Genomic DNA, 18837 nt, shown 5'->3' with positions numbered 1-18837 from the left:
GCCACCCCGATGAAGCTCTGCTTGGCTATGAGGCATATACCCCATCAACAAAACAGGCTAAAGCCGAGGTTTAAAGCAAAGGACACTGGGTCATGACTGCCCCCTAGTGCTCACAGCTAGAGGTTCAGTGTCAAGAACGCCAAGGTGGCCTTCCTTGCCGTGATGACCCATTCACACAAAGCCAGCCAGTGAGCTGTTAGGTCCCACACCCACAAATGAGCGGCTGCAGCTTTACCTTAAGGTACTTAAGGCGACAGGTGAAGTCCAGGATGTGCCCAAGGTCAGTCTTGGCGTCACCGCTGGCACACGTGGGCTTTCCCTGCTGCAGCTGTTCAGTGACCGCATAGAGCTGCAGGGGCCTGATGGCAAAGACCTCGCCGGCCCCCAGGAGCTGTTCTCCTGCAACAGCCATGCCCCGCAGGGTGAGCATCCACCTCCAGCCCAGTCCCAGTCAAGTGGCCAGGGCATCTGCCCACCTGCCTAACAGTTAACAAGCATTTGGCAAATACCTGCTACGTACACTGCACCACGTCAGGACAAAACCACAGTCCTGGGCTCACAGGAAAAGCTGCCTTCCTGAATACATGGTGGGCAGAGGGCACACCCAGAACACAGGACTACAAAGGAGGAAAGGGCCATGGGAACGTGCAACTGGGGAGCCTCCCTGAAATGAGTCTGTTAAAATCTGAGGGGCTGAGCAAGGGTAAAGCTAATGCAAGGCAGCATTGCAGGCAACGGACCTATGATGCAACCTCCAAGATGTGCATGTCTTGAGTTAGGTGAAGCCTAAGATGCCAGCACAGTGCAGGGCCTGAGAGCAGGCAGGGGTTCTGAGCCAGACAGACTGGCATTTGGTCCTCAGTCTGCTCCTTCCTGCCATGTGCCTTCAAGCAGATTACCAGGCCTCTCATCCTCAGTATCCTCATCTGCACGCCCCCAGGTTGGGGAGGTAGGCAGTAAGATGCTGAACACTCACAGAAAACACACATTACATGTTAGCTACAATAACTATGCTCTCTGGCAGGGCCATGACCCATGGTCGGCTTCTGTTTGTCATCTGAACTCTTTCAGATAAGGATGAAAGAGAACACAGTGCCGCACACTTTCAAGAACTCCACCATAGGGCTTCAAACTAGATCCTGAGCTTGAGGTTAGCTCCTGAGGTAAGAACCAGAGAGCCCTCAGGTGAAGGACCACAGCTCCTCTGACTTGGCTGCCTGCAGGGCAGCGGGTAGGCAGGCAGGCTCGGCTGTGGACCCGATCCAGGGACTTGGGCAACCGTAGGGAGGTGAGCCCTGGCTAGAATTCATTCGGCACAGCCCCACTGATCGCAGGGTCGCAGGGTGGCGCAGGAGTTTTGTGCCACCCTGCGACCCTGGATGCCTATTAGGGTGGGCAAGTTGCACTCAGTATTTTGGGGACCCCTGGTCACATACCTTTTTCAAAGAGCTCCTCAGCCAGTGCTGCAGTGATGCCATTTATCTCCTGCAGGGAAAACAAAACCCAGTTAGGAAGTCCACCTTCCCCAAGTCACTGCAATTTGCATACTCCCTTATCTACCTCCTCTGCTGTTGCAGCGCCAGGTCTCCATAAAGTTAGACAAAATAAAGGACAGAGTAAACCTGTAATGAATCAAGGGGCACAGAAAAGGAAATTAAATATTTCCAGTTATATAACACTGAAAAATGTCTCCTCAAAAGCAGAACAGAAACCAGACTAATGCTGTAACTTTAAGCCCACACAGGCACTGGCTGAGAGCAGGAGACCTAGGAGTTTGGCAAAGTTTGGCTATGTCAAGCACTGGCCAGGAAGCCAGCAGCTCCCAAAACTGGCTCTGGGAGAACCTGGGAGAGGGCATGGTAGAAAGTCCTATTTCTTCTGGAAGAGGGGTTCCCATGACCTTTGTGATAAAAGACCTCCCGAAAGCAACCCTCCCTGACAGTGACCATTGCTACTTTCTTTCACATTTCAAAGGTGTCTTAGGAGAATGAACACTTGCTCTCTTCCTGTGCTCACCCCTTCAAGCCTTGCAACAGTGCCACTGGGCCCCAGGGTCACGAGAATGAAGCAGGAAAAGAACTCCCTTTTATTTTTTTTAAAGATTTTTTTATGTATTTATTTCTAGAGGGGGAGGGAGAGAGAGAGAGAAACATCAGTATGTGGCTGCCTCTTGTGTGCCCCCTCCTGGGGATCGGGCCACAACCCAGGCATGTGCTCTGGGAATGGAACCAGCAACCCTTTCGTTCACAGGCTGGCATTCACTCCACTGAGCCACACCAGTCGGGGACAGAACTCCCTTTTAGAATGATTTGATGGAGGAGGAGGCATGACAAGGACAAGTCAAGTTCTGAGGTCCTAATTACCGATGGGCAAGGAGGCAACGGCCCAAGTACTCGCTATGTGGTGGTTCTCTCAATCGTTCCAATGCCTCACGTGAGGAAGATGTTATTTTGGAACCTGTTTCTCAGATGAGTAAACTGAGATGAGAGGTGCTGTAACTCTCCAATTCTATGTTGCTAGAAACTAGCAAAACCACACACCCAGGAACTTGGCAATGAAGCTTCTCAGTATACAACCAACTGCTTCAGCACTTCAGGGGTGTAGCCCTGGAGCTGGTAAAACCCTGGGCCCTCAGCCCCACTTCCTGCAGGTAAGAATTTTAACTAATTGACAGATGGCAGCCAACAGGATTTTTTTTATAAACAGGTCCAGATGGAGGTTACACAATTGCCTTCGTAACTCACAGGAACATCTCTGCCACCAGGATATGCAATTCACACGTTTACAGGACTCAAAAGGCAGCAAGTTACAGGAGACGGGGTGTCCTTTTCCTGTTTTTTTCTTTTTGGTTTGTTTGTCTCTTTCTTATCCTGTATACATATGCTGCAAATATATTCTCCGTGTTATGACTTTTACCTTTGTTCATGGTGGTTTTTCGTGTTTGTTTCACCTGTGATTTTTTTTCTTTGTGAATTCTGGGGCCTCTTTCCCCACTCCAAGATCATACAAATATTTTCCTAATACTTTCTTTTAGTACTTTATTGTATCTTTAAAAAAATGTGTTTATTTCTTTAATGTGCTTGAAATTCAATTTACATATAACATGAGAGTAACTTTGAGATCCACTCCCAAAAATGGACAAAAAGCCAAAGAAGAAAAAAAATGAGAAAACACAGCCTCAGCATTAAGGGGCTCAGAGTCTAGCAAGACGCAGGGCCGAATATAAAAGGGCCATCAGAGGGACAGAGGCAGGCTCCGGGCAGGAGTACTCCTCTTAGAGAGGGGAGAGGCTGTCAGTTCACTCGAGTTCAGCTTCAGTCTCTTGCAACAACCTAAACTCAATTACATTTATTTTTACATTTTCCTTGGCTGCTGTAAAGAAGCAAAGATTGGTTAGAGCTTGAATCCAAAGGCTCATTTCTCTACCAACTGTTTTGAGAACCAAGCCCTGCCTCCACATCTGCACCTCCTCATTCCCCCTGCAGTCAAATTGCCTGGAGAGCCTTGAGAGACAGAGTCCCGAGCAGCTCCAAGCCTCTCCACCTTGTGTTATTCACTCTGGGGCTCCTAGGAGGTCTCCCAGGGAAAAAGGACTCCCTGCCCCACATGCCCCACCCAACCTGTGCTGAAGGGACTGGAAGTGCTTTGGGGTGCCACAAATATCTGAAATGTATTTAAAAAAAAAACAAAACACATTCTACCTCAATAAAAATTTCAATGAAAAATATTATTAGCTATGCTTAAAACTGTAACACCCACCCCCAAATATATTATAGACCAATTGATTAAGTTCCTGTGTTGTTGTGCAGCCTTGGGCAGCAGTGTAAGCTGCACACAAACATGCCATGGACTAGTGGGGCTGTGGCTCTGCAACTACCATTCTGACTGTGCATTATCTGTGCACATGGGATCCCCAGAACCCACTGTACCTCCCCCCACCCCCCATCACACACATGCCTGCACTCAATGCATAACCCCAGGCCAGGCCTCCACTTGACACATGCTTGAGCAGTGTGCTCAGTAGGGCACTAATGAGGGACTCAGTTACCCGCTCGTGTCTGTGTCCCTGTCTTACTTTCATTTCATGTCTGTGATGAGGCATTCTAGAAGGAATCAAGTAGTAAAAATTCCCCATTGAGGGATTCAAGCCTAAACTTTGACTGGAGAGAGCTCCAGGACTAAGTTGCAGAGATATCTGTTACCATTTACAGCCTCATTACTTTGCAACTAAAACAAATGAAAGATGGGAATGCTAAGGCTGATGTGAAGATAATAGTTCCATTATAGCTCCTGATTTCAAATTTCAAAAAGTGTCTATGTTCTAGCCAATTGGCTTTAAAATAAGAAAATTACATAAGTGCCACCTTTGAAAAGAACTGAGGCCCCTTCCTTACCAGGACAGGCAGTATTGGCTGGCACCTGATGAGCCCTGCCACGGGCTGGCTGTCTTTCAGGCCCTCTACCTTCACTGCACTGCCTCCTAAAATCCTCAAGAGCCAAGGTCACCACTCTCCAAGCTCACAAAAGAGAAACTGGGACACAGAGGTTAGATGTCTGACTTGGAAGCAGCTGGGCTGAGAGACAAACTTCACTCTGCCTGCTGCCCAAATCCACAGTTAGACAGCCTTTCCCAAAACGGAGTGCTGGAATTCTTCTTCACTGAATTTGAAAACTTCTGCTCTATAGGGTTCTGGGATGTCTGTCACTGAGTGTCCAGGAGTACAGGGATACAACTATATGGAGACAGCACAGCAATAGGCCTAGTGCCCTCGTACTGCAACCCAGGGCTGCACCAGCCTCCAGATTCTCCATTTCAGAGTTGGCTGGGAAAGCAGAAGTACTTTCTTTCCTTGCCATAAAAACCCATACTATAAAAGAATGAAGTTGGACCCCTACCTCACACCATATACCATTCAAAATGGATCAAAGGCCTAAACATAAAAGTTAAAACAATAAATCCTAGAAGAAAGTATAGTTGTAAACCTCTGTAACCTTGGATTAGGCAAGGCATGATGACACCAATGGAAAAAAAAGTTAAAATGAACTTCACCAAAATCTAAAACTTTTGTTTCAAAGGACACTATCAAGAAAATGAAAAGACAATCCATACAATGGGAGAAAATATTTGTGTATCACACTTCTGGTAAGGTTCCACTATCCAAAATATATCCAAGGATAGCTTGTCCTGACTGGTGTGGCTCACTGGGTATGAGTGTCATCCTGCAAACTGAAAGGTTGATGGTTTGATTCCCAGTCAGGGCACATGCCTGGGCTATGGGTTCAGTCCCTGGTTTGGGGTGTGTGAGAGGCAACTAATCAATGTTTCTCTCATACATCAATGTTTCTCTCCCTCTCTCCCCTTCTTTCTAAAAATAAATAAATAAAATAAATATATAAAAAAAGAATTATAGCTCAAGAGCAAAAAGTATCTAATTTTTAGAAGTGCAAAGTATTTGAATACATTTTTCCAAAGACATGTCAACGACCAATAAATACATGAGAAAAGGTTCTACATTATTTGTCATTAGGGAAGTGCAAGTCAAAACCACAATGAAATACCACTTCATACCCACTAGATGGCTATCAAAAAAATGAACAGTAACAAGTGTTGGCAAAGATGTGGAGTAATTAAGAACGTATACATTGCTGGTGAGAATGTAAAACGGTGGTGCTATGAAAAAAAACCCGGCAGTTCCTCAAAGCTTAAACAGTTGCCACATGACCCAGTAATTCTACTCTGAACAGCAATGAAAACATGTCCACACAAAAACTTCTATATGAATGTTCATAGCAGCATTATTCATAATAGCTCCAAAGTGGAAACAATCCAAATGTTTATCAACTGATGTGTGGATAAACAAAATGTGATATATCCAAACAATAAACTATTCAGTCTATAAAAGGACCAAAGTACTGATTTATGCTACAATATGAAAGGACCTTGAAAACATCATGCTAAGGGAAAAAAGCCAGTCACAAAGAAAGGCCATGCATTTTGATTCTATTTATACGAAACCATGGAGATAGAAAGTAGGTTAGTGATTGCCAGGGGCAGGGAGCGGCAGGAAATAATTGCTAATGGCACAGGGTTTCTTTTTGGGGTGTGAATGTTCTGGAATTAGATAGTGGTGATAGATGTACAACTTGTGCTAAAAACCAGAGAAAGAGTGAACTTTTTTTGGTATGTGAATTATACCTCAATTAAAAAAAATCCACACCTCAGCCAAATAGAGTTCCCTGGGTCCACCCTGTCCAATGTCAGCCCAAGGGGTGAAGCACATTGGGAACAATTTCAGAGAGGACACAGATGGGACAGAGGTTAAGAGAAACATTCTTTAAGAGCTCCCAGTCTGTAGAAAAGGCTGATAAATCTTTAGGCCCTGTTTGTTTAAACTCATTTGAAGATCTAATCTAGTGGTTCCAGATCTGGTGCAATTTTGTCCCTCAGGGGAATACGTGTTAAAGTCTGCAGACATTTTTCGGTTATGATTAACTGGGCAGATGAGGTGCTACTGGCATCTAGTGGGTAGAGGCCGGAGATGTTGTTATACAATGCACAGAGCAGCCCCCTCAGCAATTACCCGGCCCTAAATGTCAACAGTGCCAAGGGAGAAAAACTCTGATTTAATTCAATGAAGGGTCAATTATTTTTTTAATTTCTTGGATTTACATAACCAAGAGGCCTGTTTGATAACAGTAATTTTAAATATGTACATACTACTCCCAGCAATGGTGCATGATCAAAAACACAACCACACATGTGGGCCAACCCCAGGCCCATCTCATACAAACACATCTCCAGAGAGAAGTGCAGGCCTTCCCATGCTCACAAATGAGAAAACCGGAGGCATCTGGAGAGGCTACCTCTTCAAAGATCCAGGTTATAAGTAATGAATCACACATTCAAAGGGCTGCTTATCAAGTTTTATGCTTAAATAGCTAATCAAAGCTTCATAAAGTATTTTTTTAAAGTATATTTTATTGACTATGCTATTACAGTTGTCCCAATTTTTCCCCTTTGCTCCCCTCTTCCTGGTCCTCCCCTTCCCTCCTGCGAGCCTCCCCTGGTGTATTTTCATGGATTGTTCATGTTAGTTCTTTGGCTTCTCCATTGCCCATACTGCGCTTAACATCTCCTTCTATTCTGTACCCACCCAATTATGCTCCTAAATCCCTGTATCTTTTCCCCCATTCTCCCCTTTCCTCCTCCCAGCTGATAACCCTCCAAATGGTCTCCATATCTATGATTCTATTCCTGTTCTAGTTGTTTGCTTATTTTTTTTAGACTTAGTTGTTTATAGTTGTTGAGTTTCTTGTCACTTTAATGTTCATAGTTTTGATCTTCTTCTTCCTAAATAAGTCCCTTTAACATTTCATACAATAAGGGCTTGGTGATGATGAACTCCTTTATCTTGTCTGGGAACCACTTTATCTGCCCTTCCATTCTAAATGCCAGCTTTGCTGGATAGAGTAATCTTGTATGTATGTCCTTACTTTTCCATGACTTTGAATATTTCCTGCCAGCCCCTTTTTGCCTGCAAGGTTTGAGATATCAGCTGGATAGTCTTACGGGAACTCCTTTGTAGGTAAATCTTTTCTCCTGCTGCTTTTAAGATTCTCTATTTAATCTTTGGCCTTTTAATTATGATGTATCTTGGTGTGGCTCTGTTTGGGTCCAACTTGTTTGGGACTCTCTGAGTTTCCTGGGTTTGTTTGTCTATTTCCTTCACCAGATCGGGGAAGTTTTCTTTCATTATTTTCTCAAATGAGTTTTCAATTTCTTGCTTCCTCTTCTCCTGGTATCCCTGGATACCATTTGGATTTGGATGTTGGCCCTTTTGGAGATGTCCCAGAGTCTTCCTAAGCTCTTCTGGGTTGTTTTTTTTTGAATTCTTGTTTCTTCATTTTGTTCTGGTTGAATGTTTATTTCTTCCTTATGTTCCAAATTATTGATTTGAATCCTGGCTTCCTTCCTTTTGCTGTTGACCTGTGGATTTTTCTTTATTTCCCTTAGTAGAACCTTTATCTCATCCCTTATGCTTTTGCCACATTTAATTAAATCTTTGAGCATTCTGACCATTGTTTTGAACTCTGCATCTGACAGGCTGGCTGTCTCTGCATTGCTTAGTTCTTTTCCTGGGGTTCTGTTCTGTTGCTTCATTTGGGCCATATTTCTCTTGTCTCCTTATTTTGGCACTGTCTAAGTCTGTGTACTAGGCACAGACTTACGTTTTAGCACACCTATTCGGTCATATGGGGTGGAGCCTTGGGTATTTGCCATGGCAGGGCAACCATGGTACCATGTGTGTGGGAGGGGTTGAAGAGGGGACAATGGCACTGTTGGTTGACTTTTGGGTGTTTGCCTGGCCCTTGCCGTTTCCAGTCACTTCACCCACTTCCTATGTGTGACTGGTGCTCCCTCAGCTGCTGTCCTGGTTGTGGTTCCCAGGGTGGCTGGGTTTGCATGCACTCTGGGCTCTCCTCAGAAACTGGCAGTTTCTTCTGCCACCCCAACCCCCACTGGGTTTACAGCCAGAAGTTACGAGGCCTTCTTTTCCCAGCACTGGAGCCCTGGGCTGTGCAGTCTGGCCTGGGGCTGGGCTCACTCGTTCACAAGGTGTCTCCCTGATTTTTATCCACATGTGAATGTGGGGATGCCCGTTCTACCCGCTGTCCCCGCCTCTCCTCCTCCAGCTTGCCACCACCATACCAAGTCCTCTCCATCCTAGCTTCCCATCTCTGCTCCTCCTACCCACCTGGATGAATATAGCTTCTTTAAATCCTTGGTTGTCAGACTTCTATACAGTTCTGGGTGTTTTCCATTTTTAAGTTAGTTATGTTCCTTCTTATGGCTGTGCCCATAAAGTGCAGTTATTCTTAAAATACTAACCAGTAAAGTTTGTCTGACAGACTTCTGAATTTATTCTCACATAAGGAAAGAAAATGTAAAAAATATCTATGCCAGGAAACTGCTGCTAATCACATAGATTGCTGGTATATGCTAAATAAAATCCAAAGCTATATACATATCCCATCTGTAATTGCCATCCTTTTCCCCATATGGCCCCTTCACATTTAGTGGCCCAACGCTACTGCTATTACCAAATGTCCAGGCTCAATCTAGTATTTCAAGAAAGGCTCAGCTGTCTTACTCTGAGTATCCTTCAAGAAAAGTTGTGTTTTAAACATGTTTAGACCTTAAAGACCACAACCCCACAAGTCCCTTCCTAAAAGGTGAGCCTGAAAATGGAGAGGATTCTTTCCTATCTTTATCACATAAAGGGAAAACTATTAAATGTAAATAATTAAAAAATCTAACACGCTGCCCTGGCCAGTGTGGCTCAGTTGATTAGGGGTGTTGGCTGGTACACTGAAAAGTCACGGGTTCCATTCCCAGTCAGGACACATACCTGGACTGCAGGTTCAGTCCTGGGTCAGGGAGCATGTGAGAGGCAACCAATCAATGTTTCTCTCCCTTTCTCTCTCCCTTCCTTCCCCTCTCTTTAAAATCAATAAGCATGTCCTTAGATGAGCATGAAGAATCATCATAATAATAAAAAATCCATCATCCAGAGATTACTACTACTACTACTACTTTGGTGTATAACCTAGAATTTTCCTAGACAAATGTAAAATCTTTTTTAATACAATGGGACCACACTCTACATCAGGGGGTGTCCAACCTGTGGCCCATGGACCGCCTGTGGCTCAGGATGGCTATGAATGTGGCTCAACACAAAACCGTAAATTTACTTAAACCATTATGGTTTTTTTTTGTGATTACAGGTCACAATGGATTTAATGTATGGCCCAAAACCGCCAAAAGTTTGGACACCCCTGGCTCTACGTATTGTTTTATAGCTTGCTCTTTTCATATAGTAGTATACTTATTTTCCTACGTCAACAAATTCATAGCCACATCCTCATTTTTCTAGCAGAATATCCAATTACCTGGTGTACTCTTTCTTTTTTTAAATCACCTCCTGTTGGACTTTTGATTGTTTTCAGTAACTTGCTATGATCCTGGAATGACTACCTAAATCCTTTCCAGAATTTCCTAACTTTTTTTCTTAGACTATATTCTAAGAAGTAGAATTGTGTCCTGGCTGGGTAGCTCAGCTGGTTAGAGCATTGTCCTGATATGCCAATGTTGCAGGTTTAATCCCTGGTCATGGCACATACAAGACTCAACCAATGAAATCATAAATAAGTAGAACAAACAGGTGCCCCCCCACCTTCCTCTCTCTCTCTAAAATCAATAATTTAAAAAAAAGTGGAACTGTTAGTTGTTTTTAATATTTTGGTTTCACACTGCCAAACTTCCTCTGTGAAGGCTGCCAGCTCATCCTGTCACCAGCAGCCCCTGAAAGCTGTTCCTTAATCCAGAAGGGAGGGCAGAGCTACTCCATGACATACACTCGCACCAGAGGACTGTCCCTACTCTCTCCCGCTCACACCTCACACCCTGACAATGCCCCAAGACAGCAATTCTGCCAACACAAACTGATCCCTGAGTCTTGAGCTGTGAACCAACAACTCAACACTAGTCTATGCCAGGTGTCAGCTGTTCCTAACCTATCCCCATTCAGTTCGATGGAAACCTAGCTTCAATACCCATAGACTATTTTTGCTAACCAAAATGCCTTGTGGTGGAAGAAAGCCTCTCTGTAGTTACAGTCCATCTAATGTGAGGCAAATCTGTCAATAAACATGCTCCTGCTCACACCCCATCCCCATCAGGTTGATGTTCCTCCATCTTCCAACCTCAGGATCAAACTCCAGCCCACCTTTCCCACCAAGGTGAGGTCTACACTGATCTGCTACCCTGAGCATGGGTGGTTGCGGACTTGCAGGCGAAAGAGAAGACCTGAGAGGAACTTACATAGAACTGAAAATGCAAGAAGTGGGCCAGCACTCTGGGGGCCACACCAGGAAAGGTGGCCAGGAGTGTCTGGAGGTAGACCTCCAAATCCTTCTCCCTCTTTTCCACCAAGCTTCTTGAGTTTTTCCCAATTATCTTTTTGGGCGGAAGCAGATTTTTATCTATCTTCTTCTCTGCAACAAGCTGTAAGAAAACATAAGCATGTCAACCATAGACCAAGAGGCTCTGCAACTGTGCAGGACCAAGGCAGGCAGCCTGGTACTTGACATGACTTCCTCAGTTGCTCGTAGCAGCTGTACCAGGATTAGTGATCAAACCCAGTGCATCTGGGCTTGACCTCATCGAGTTCAATTAGTTATTACAAATACCAACACAATTCCAGAGAGGAAGCTCCATCTGGAGGCATTTAGAAAAGGAGACCTCTAGACACTGAAAAATCACCACTTTCTCTAAACAAGAAGGAAAACCAATCAGGGTGGTGGCCTGTCTTTAAAACACTCAGGTTGCGAATGACCCAGAAAAAGGCCTCTCTTTCCAAAAGTGAAGAAAGAAAAGGAATCACAGCCAATTTTAAAGTACAGGCTACAGATTAGCTACAGTCAGGTCAATCAAGTTCAAACCTGTTCCCTCCTCAGGAAACTGTCCCAGCATCTCACATCCAAGCTAGGACTGGCTATCTTAAAATTGAAGTTCAAATATGCTCCTCGCACACTATCTCATGGTAGGGTGGAACTCCCAGGCGCCACGAGGTGTTTTTACCAGTTAAATTAATAAACTGGTTTATTAAAGAATACTATAGACATGGAGTCTGTTTTGTCCTAAAACTATTATGTGGCACAATGAAAACTTGACCTAAAAGCCCCCAAGCCCTGAGACACAGGTCCCCCAGCTCTTCCTACCTTTTCATGCAGATCATGGAAGTCGCTGTAGCGGTGCTTGACTGTCCATTCATGGTTGCCAACAGTGACCTGGATGATGTAAACCTAAAAGGGAAAACAATCAGTCCTTGCCTAGTCAGTAACAAGGAGAGCCCCACCCCAACCTTAGCAACAACTGTAGGACACCCAGACCCTATCAACCCCTAGGCCACAGTTAGGCTGCCTTTGACCACCAGCCTCGGCACCTGACTCTTGCTGTGTAGCAGGGCACCCTCTCGGCCTCCTGCATGGCCTACCACTGGGTCTGGCAGGCACATGAGATAAGTCTGTGGCTCTATCCAACAGTGAGGAACAAAAAAGGTGACTATCGTCGCAAGGCACTTTAGCGTTTTGCTTCCATTCTCCAGATAATCCAAAACCCAATCCAAGTGGAGCTTCAGGTAAGGCCACCCTTCTGAGGGAGGCAGAACAGGGCCAGGTCTGGCAGTGCCAGCTTTTCTGCTGTATTTTTTCCCCAGGTACCCTGCCTATATCCTGGAAGCAATCCTTTCCTTAACACTTTTAGCTGGTTAATAGCTGTAATTTCTGTTGCTGAGCCAAGAGTCAAAGCATTAAAAAGGTGATGGGGAAGGGGTGTGGGGAGGGAAGAGTGGTGGACTATCAAGCCCTAACAAAAGGCAAAATGGCTTAGTGGTTAGGGGACTGGGCCTTGGAGCTAAGGAAGACCTAGGTTCCAAACCTGACTCTTGACATTTCCTGGCTGTGGCTTATGTATGACTCACTTATGTAAGTGACTGGGAGCTTAAGTTTTCACTGAGCTTCAGTTCCTCCATCATAAAGTCTGACAGGTTTAATAATCAAATAAGGCAATGCATGCAAAATGCTTTGTACAGGGCCTGACATGCAGCAAGTGTACAATGAAAAGGTAGGTGTATTAATAATACTCAACGCACTCAGAAACAAAATGCTAGGGTAGGCCTCAATCACCCACCTCCTCAAGCCCATTCAGAGGAGCAGCTCAGCACTGTAGAATAAAGAGGGCTCTTTTGGGCTGACCCTCCAGCTCAGTGCAGCCCTTGGTTGATGACCAGCCAGCCACTGGCCTAAAGAACTCAACCCTCACCTAGAGGAGGACCCCTGGTCCTAGTGCCCCACCCCTTTTTGCAGCAAGCAGGGAAGGGAGAGGAGAAAATAATCAACTGTGCTGATGCCTCCACATAGGAGCAGCCATTTCTAAAGGGCTGGCCTGTTGCTCCAGGATTCACCCTCAGCCCCTCTTCCCAGCCTGGTAGTTTCCCTCCCCCTTCTGCCTAAGAAAGTAGGAATGATCCTCTTGAGGAGGGTCAGGATGAGGGCCAAGTGGATGGGGCAAAGACAGGTCCAAAGCCTCCCACCCTCTGGGAACAAAGGACAGGGGGCTGGGAAGTGCTAAGTAAGCCCCCACCTCAGGCAGCCTATCAGGCCCTAGGCCTGGCGTCCAACTCCATCACAGTTGGGAACGCCCTCCCTCCCCCATTCCTGCCCATCATCTCTCCTACAGTCTTGAAATGTGCATTTGTGTGTGTGTGTGTGTGTGTGTGTGTGTGCGCGCGCGCGCGTGCGTGTGTGTGTGGGGCGGGGGGGGGGGGGGGGCCGAGGTTGCTGCCACCCCAGTGTGCTCCTAATGAAGACCCTTCAGATCCCTGGGTCTTGCATTTTCAGCCCTGAGGGACCCCGCTCTCTAATCCCCCGTATGAGATCCACCCTCTCTTTCTTGTCTCTGCCTAACCCCTAAAACCTCGGCACCCCAAATCCGTCCTCATTTCTTGAGAATATCTGAACTGCGACCCCAAGCCCCCAGATCAAAACCCTGCCCTCTTTCCGATATGGACTGCAGGGTTCTCCGAATTCTATTCATCAGGCACCCCTCCCTAATCCCCTCCTCCTGGACCCCCTGTCTTATCCTCCCAGGCTGGCGCCCCTCCAGGCCTAAAGAATCTAGAGGCGCCTCCTCCTCATCTAAACCTCCCTCTTCCCCAGAATCCCTTTATCCCTAGATCCTCACCAACCCAAGCCTCCCTTCCTGAAGGAGTACGCCTTCCCAAAACCCCTCCTTGGGGCTCTTCCGGGACCTACGGGGCCCACACCCCTTCCCCAGATACCCCTATCCCAGGCCCCCTCATCAAAATTGCTCGCCCCCTACCCATCCCTCCTGGGTCGTGGAGCCCAGACCTCCTCCCCAACCCCCACGACTCGGACGCTAGGTTCCAGCCACCACCCCCGATTCGGGTGCCCGTGCCCTCAGCACACCGTATATGTGTCCACGAGCTCAGAGCCCACGACGCGTGCCTCCTTCGCGGGCTCGTCCTCCGGCTCGGGGCCAAAGCTGCGCGCCGCAGTCGCCATATTCCGGGCTTCGCGGCCACCCGGCGCAGACAGGCAGCATCAAGGGGCGGGGTCAGCGTCCCACCGCCCCCTGGCCCCCACGGTCCCCCGCCCCCACCCCCGTCGCGCGCCACACCGCCATCTTGGCTCCACCGCTTCCTCGCGGCTTTGCCCCGCCCCTCGCGCGTATATTGACAGCAACCACTCTTGGCGCGCGTGCGCAGGCCGCGCGGGCCTTTCCGCTTGCGTAATTTGTGCCTGGTTTGCGTAGCCTTTCGCATTCTTTGCAGCCGAGGAGAAACTGAGGCGGGTAGTATTGGGTAATACTATTCGGTGCCTGGGAGGGAGGACAGAAGGCCTGGCACCTGCCTGGTTACCCGAAGCAAGTCACTGCTCCGTCTGGCTTCAGTTTCCCCTTCTGAGAAAGGAAAGAAGTAATGTCTCCTCAGTTGGCTCCTGGGCTCACTCTCTCTCTGTAGGTCACTAGAGGATTGAAGAAGATACCAGCCGTGCTTAGAGTCCAGAGCAACTGACAATTGTTAACCTCTCCAAGACTCGACATACCGTCATGTGGGCTGCTGGAGGATTGAGTGGGTTAATTCAAGAAGTACCCTGGCTTGCAAGGCAGGGAGCTGGTGTGATTATCTAGAGAAAGCTCAGTATGGGGCAGCAGGGTAAAGATGGAAGGAAGGCATATGTGCTGGCCATTGGGCACAAGGCTCCCAGGTGGTTTCCTACTAGAGTTTGAAATGAGAGGGGCGACAGACTGGTCCTGAACCCAGGAACTACAGTGTTGGAATGGGAAGCATAGGCACAGATACAGAGTCATAACCCAGAGGAAGGCCCAGACCTAGAAGGAGGTGGTGGTAACTCAACTGGATTGGAAAGGGAGAGTCTGGCATAGATAGGACATCTGTAGATGTGTTTGTTGCCTGACTGAGCTCAACTGGCCAAAGCTCCGAGCTAGTACTGCTCAGATGAGATGAGAAGTCTGGGGCGTGGTTCCTGTGGCACCCCTGGCTGAAGGGCTCCAGACCAGTCTGTTCCTAAGGTGGGTCAGTGACTTCTCCACCAGTTCCACAGCACTGTACTCTGAGCTTAGCATTAGAGGCTTCTCTTAGCAGGGCCCTATACTTCTAAGCCTCTCCTTGCATATAGCTGCCTCCTACTGCAGAGAAGTTAAGTTGACCATCAGCCAGACTTTGGGCAAGTCACTACCCTTCCAGGATCCTCTCAGTTCCCTTATCTGAAAAGTGGGAGTATTGCTCACTTCCCTGATTGGATAGGGTAAGCTGCTGTGTGTAGGTGCCTGACCTGGGCTCCACTACTTTGCAGCCCTTGTCCTGTCCTAGACTCATGTTTTCATTCATTGAAGAAAACTTTCCAGAGAGTCCTCTGGGGATCATGGGGGAACAAAGGGAAAGAGACCTGGTCCTAACAGCTCTTCATCTTCCTGCCCTGGACAGAGGACACAGGGACTCAGGCCAGCCTGAGATCACCAGGGCTGGGGGAGGGGGTGGAGGATGCTACACGTAGGGGTGGGCTGGGCCCGGAATGCAGCTGGGCAGGGCTATTTAAGTCCAGGGCCTCCTGGCAACTTCAGCAGCCTGCCCTCTGAGCCGACAGCATGGATGACATCTACAAGGCTGCGGTGAGGGACTGGGATTGGTGGGCCCCCTGGGGAGTCACTCAGCTCAGGATGGGGGGATCCAGGAGAGGCCCTCAAGGGGATGATGGGTCTGGCGTTCTGGGGTGTGTATTGGAGAAGAGCTGTCAGGGAGGAGAGAGGACGAGGTTGTACGTTCCAATATCATGTCTGCCTCTGTCTCCAAGTGTCTGTAGTCTGTGTCACTGTCTCTCGGCCATATCGCTCTGCATTTGTGTCTTTGGTCTCTGGACCTTTGCCTTTCTCAGAGTCTTTCCATCTTTTTGTTCTGAGCTATCTCTGAGTCTGTCACTGTCTCCTTGTCCCCACACTCATTTCTGCCCTTCGAATTATGATTTTCACTCTCTCACAATCCCCCAGCCCCCTCCTGCCCCTGGGCTGGCTGAAGATGTGGAAGGGGTGATAGGGTTTGTGAGGAGGAGGCTGCAGAACTAAATCTTGAGCTGGGGAAGGAGCTTTGAAGTTTGAGGCAGGCAGGGGTCAGGGGGAGAGCCAGGAAGAAGGAACAGAGGCTGAAACCCCACCTGGCAGGGGAGCCTCAGGGCTCAGTGGCTTAGCTGGGGGTTAGGGCCGAAGAGTGGTCACCTCATATCCCGTAGCCTTCTGAGGTCACTGAGGGGCTTAAGATGCTATTCCATCTCAGGGAGGCTAGTTTGCTGACCTCCCTATGCCCCACAGACAAGGACATCTGGCAGAGACAGCTGTCCCCAAAGGAACCCCTCTCTCAGCCCCAGGATTGTGGTCCTACTGCTGGACAGGAAAGGGCCACAGCTGGCTCTGGGGGGTACCCATCCTGAAGGAGTCCATAGGGCTGGGAGGAGCAGCCCTCTGCCCGTGTCCATACAAGGCCTGTCCGTCCTGGGGACTAATTTTGGTTCCTGAGGCACCAGCAGGCCAGGGGGCCAGATAACGCTGCCCCTCCCCCTGCATGCCAGAGTCCCGAGAACAATCACCAGGTTTAACTTTGTCCCCCGTTAAAAATAACCCAGTGTCCACCCTGGTCAGGTTACAGTCAGTGGCTTCACCTACCCCCACACTGGTTTTATTGTCCCAACCTGAGGGACAGCTGTCTCTCGGACTACCCAGCTTGGGTTTCAGCAGGGCAGCCGATAGGGCATTGAGTGGTCACTGACTATTGTTACTCAGGGTCACCTTAGTCCTGGAGGGGGTGCCCACCTGTCACCCTGGCCCTGAGCCCAGTCTCTGTGAGGTCATCTGGGTCACTGAAGGGCTTTGAGAGCCGGGAGGGAAGACCAAGACCTCTGCTCTGTGACCTGGAAATAGCCTGCCTCTTCCTGGGTTCAGTCGTCCTACCTGTGGAATGGGTTGGTTTCCTCAACAGCGGCTGGAGCCTGAGTCCTGAGACCTCGTTTCCTCTCTAGGTAGAGCAGCTGACAGAAGAACAGAAAAATGGTAAGTGCCCAACACACAGGGCTAGGCTGGGGGAGCATGAGGACCCCAGGCTGGAGACCAGAGCCTGGGGTCTCCCTTGCTGTGGCTATAGAGGTCTCAGAGGGAAGTGGGCAGGTCGGTAGGTGGCCCCAGGGTTCTGGCCTTCTGGGTTCCTGGCTGCTGATCTCTGGCCACTCTGCTCCCCTTCCCCTGTCGGACACAGAGTTCAAAGCGGCCTTTGACATCTTCGTGCTGGGTGCCGAGGATGGCTGCATCAGCACCAAGGAACTGGGCAAGGTGATGAGGATGCTGGGCCAGAACCCCACGCCTGAGGAGCTGCAGGAGATGATCGATGAGGTGGACGAGGATGGTAAGCCCCTCTGCCCTGCCAGGCCCCAGACCCATAGCACCCCCAGGTCACTGGGGACCCGAATCCTGGCTCTGCCACTTATTATTCTATGCTCTTGAAGGAGCTTTTGAGCCTTGATCATTTCATATATAAAGTGGGTGTAATGACCACCTTGCCTCATGGAATTTGGTGTGTGGTTGCAGTGAGAATACTGAGGTCTAGGGTCACGGGCGGTACCAGCCTTCTGACCATCCCTCTCTAATGGCCAGGCAGTGGCACAGTGGACTTCGATGAGTTTCTAGTCATGATGGTTCGGTGCATGAAGGATGACAGTAAAGGGAAGTCTGAGGAGGAACTGTCTGACCTCTTTCGCATGTTTGACAAGTGAGTGTGTGTCCCTTGACCTCTGACCCCAACTCTAGCAGAGCTGGGGAAAGGGACAGCCTTATGACCTCCAGGCCTCAGTGTCCAGTTCTGTGTAATGGTGGGGGAGTGGGATGCCTCATCTCCCAGTGGCCCTGCCTTGCCCCCTGGGTTGTGGGTGGGGCTGGCTCTTCTTCCTCTTGGCCCCCACCATAGGTCTGAGACCTCCGTTGCCCTTACACCTTGCAGAAATGCTGATGGCTACATTGACCTGGATGAGCTGAAGGTGATGCTTCAGGCTACGGGTGAGACCATCACGGAGGATGACATCGAGGAACTCATGAAGGATGGTGACAAGAACAATGATGGCCGCATCGACTATGATGGTGAGGGATGGTGCCCTGGACCTCCAGCTGCCCATGTCCTGCAGGTTCCCAGCTCTGACCCACGCCTGCCCTTCTCTCCACAGAATTCCTGGAGTTCATGAAGGGGGTGGAGTAGATGCTGACCTTCAGCCTTCATCCAGAGCTGCGTGTGCTACCTTCCAATTCCAGCTGGGCCCTGGGGTAGAGCAGGGGGCCTGGGTTCCCAGGATGTCCTTGACCAAGGGCCCTCCCTGACTCCCTCCTGAGCCCTATCCTGGGGGATGCAAATAAAGCTCTGCTCCCTGGAGGCCTGGTGTCTTACTTTCCTTCTAGGGGAGCTGTGGACATTTCACCAGCCAGTGTTTACTCATGCCCTGAGGACCACTTTCTTCCCTATCCTAAGGCCCTTGCTCTGACCAGCCCTGCAATCTGCCTTCCTTGGGAGGAGTTAGGTTAGATCAGAGACTACACATTATATACCTCACTGCTTCCTTTCTGTAACTGCTGATGCCCAGGCCCCATCTCTAGCAATTCAGCATCTAGAGTTTGTGGTGGCCCAGGAATCTGCATTTCACAAG

The 18837-nt window shown here is 48.6% G+C and overlaps 2 protein-coding genes across 5 annotated transcripts in view; one reads left to right on the top strand and one right to left on the bottom strand.

Annotated features, from left to right (window-relative positions):
- Positions 1-14226, bottom strand: part of NISCH (nischarin) — a 34126-nt gene extending 19900 nt beyond the window's left edge. For all 4 annotated transcript variants that reach the window (XM_054595466.1, XM_054595463.1, XM_054595464.1 and 1 more), the window contains exons 1-5: positions 14050-14226; positions 11782-11865; positions 10883-11065; positions 1437-1485; positions 236-399 (exon numbers count right to left, since the gene is read on the bottom strand). In XM_054595466.1, the coding sequence (XP_054451441.1) occupies positions 236-399; positions 1437-1485; positions 10883-11065; positions 11782-11865; positions 14050-14145 (576 nt within the window). In that variant the 5' untranslated portion in view covers positions 14146-14226. The remainder of the gene's footprint in view (positions 1-235; positions 400-1436; positions 1486-10882; positions 11066-11781; positions 11866-14049) is intronic.
- A 1471-nt stretch (positions 14227-15697) lies between these two features.
- On the top strand, positions 15698-18566 carry TNNC1 (troponin C1, slow skeletal and cardiac type). Its single transcript, XM_054595904.1, has 6 exons — positions 15698-15775; positions 17173-17203; positions 17406-17552; positions 17801-17915; positions 18144-18280; positions 18364-18566. The coding sequence occupies exons 1-6, from the start codon at positions 15752-15754 to the stop codon at positions 18393-18395; spliced, it is 486 nt and encodes a 161-aa protein (XP_054451879.1). The 5' UTR covers positions 15698-15751; the 3' UTR covers positions 18396-18566.
- The last annotated feature ends 271 nt before the right edge of the window (positions 18567-18837 follow it).

The sequence above is a fragment of the Pteronotus mesoamericanus genome, unplaced genomic scaffold, assembly GCF_021234165.1.
Source record: "Pteronotus mesoamericanus isolate MK-2021 breed Mesoamerican mustached bat unplaced genomic scaffold, CSHL_Meso_final scaffold_54, whole genome shotgun sequence".
NCBI classification, from domain to species: Eukaryota; Metazoa; Chordata; class Mammalia; order Chiroptera; family Mormoopidae; genus Pteronotus; species Pteronotus mesoamericanus.
Note: the sequence above shows the minus strand (reverse complement) of the source record. Positions and strands in the feature narration are given on the sequence as shown.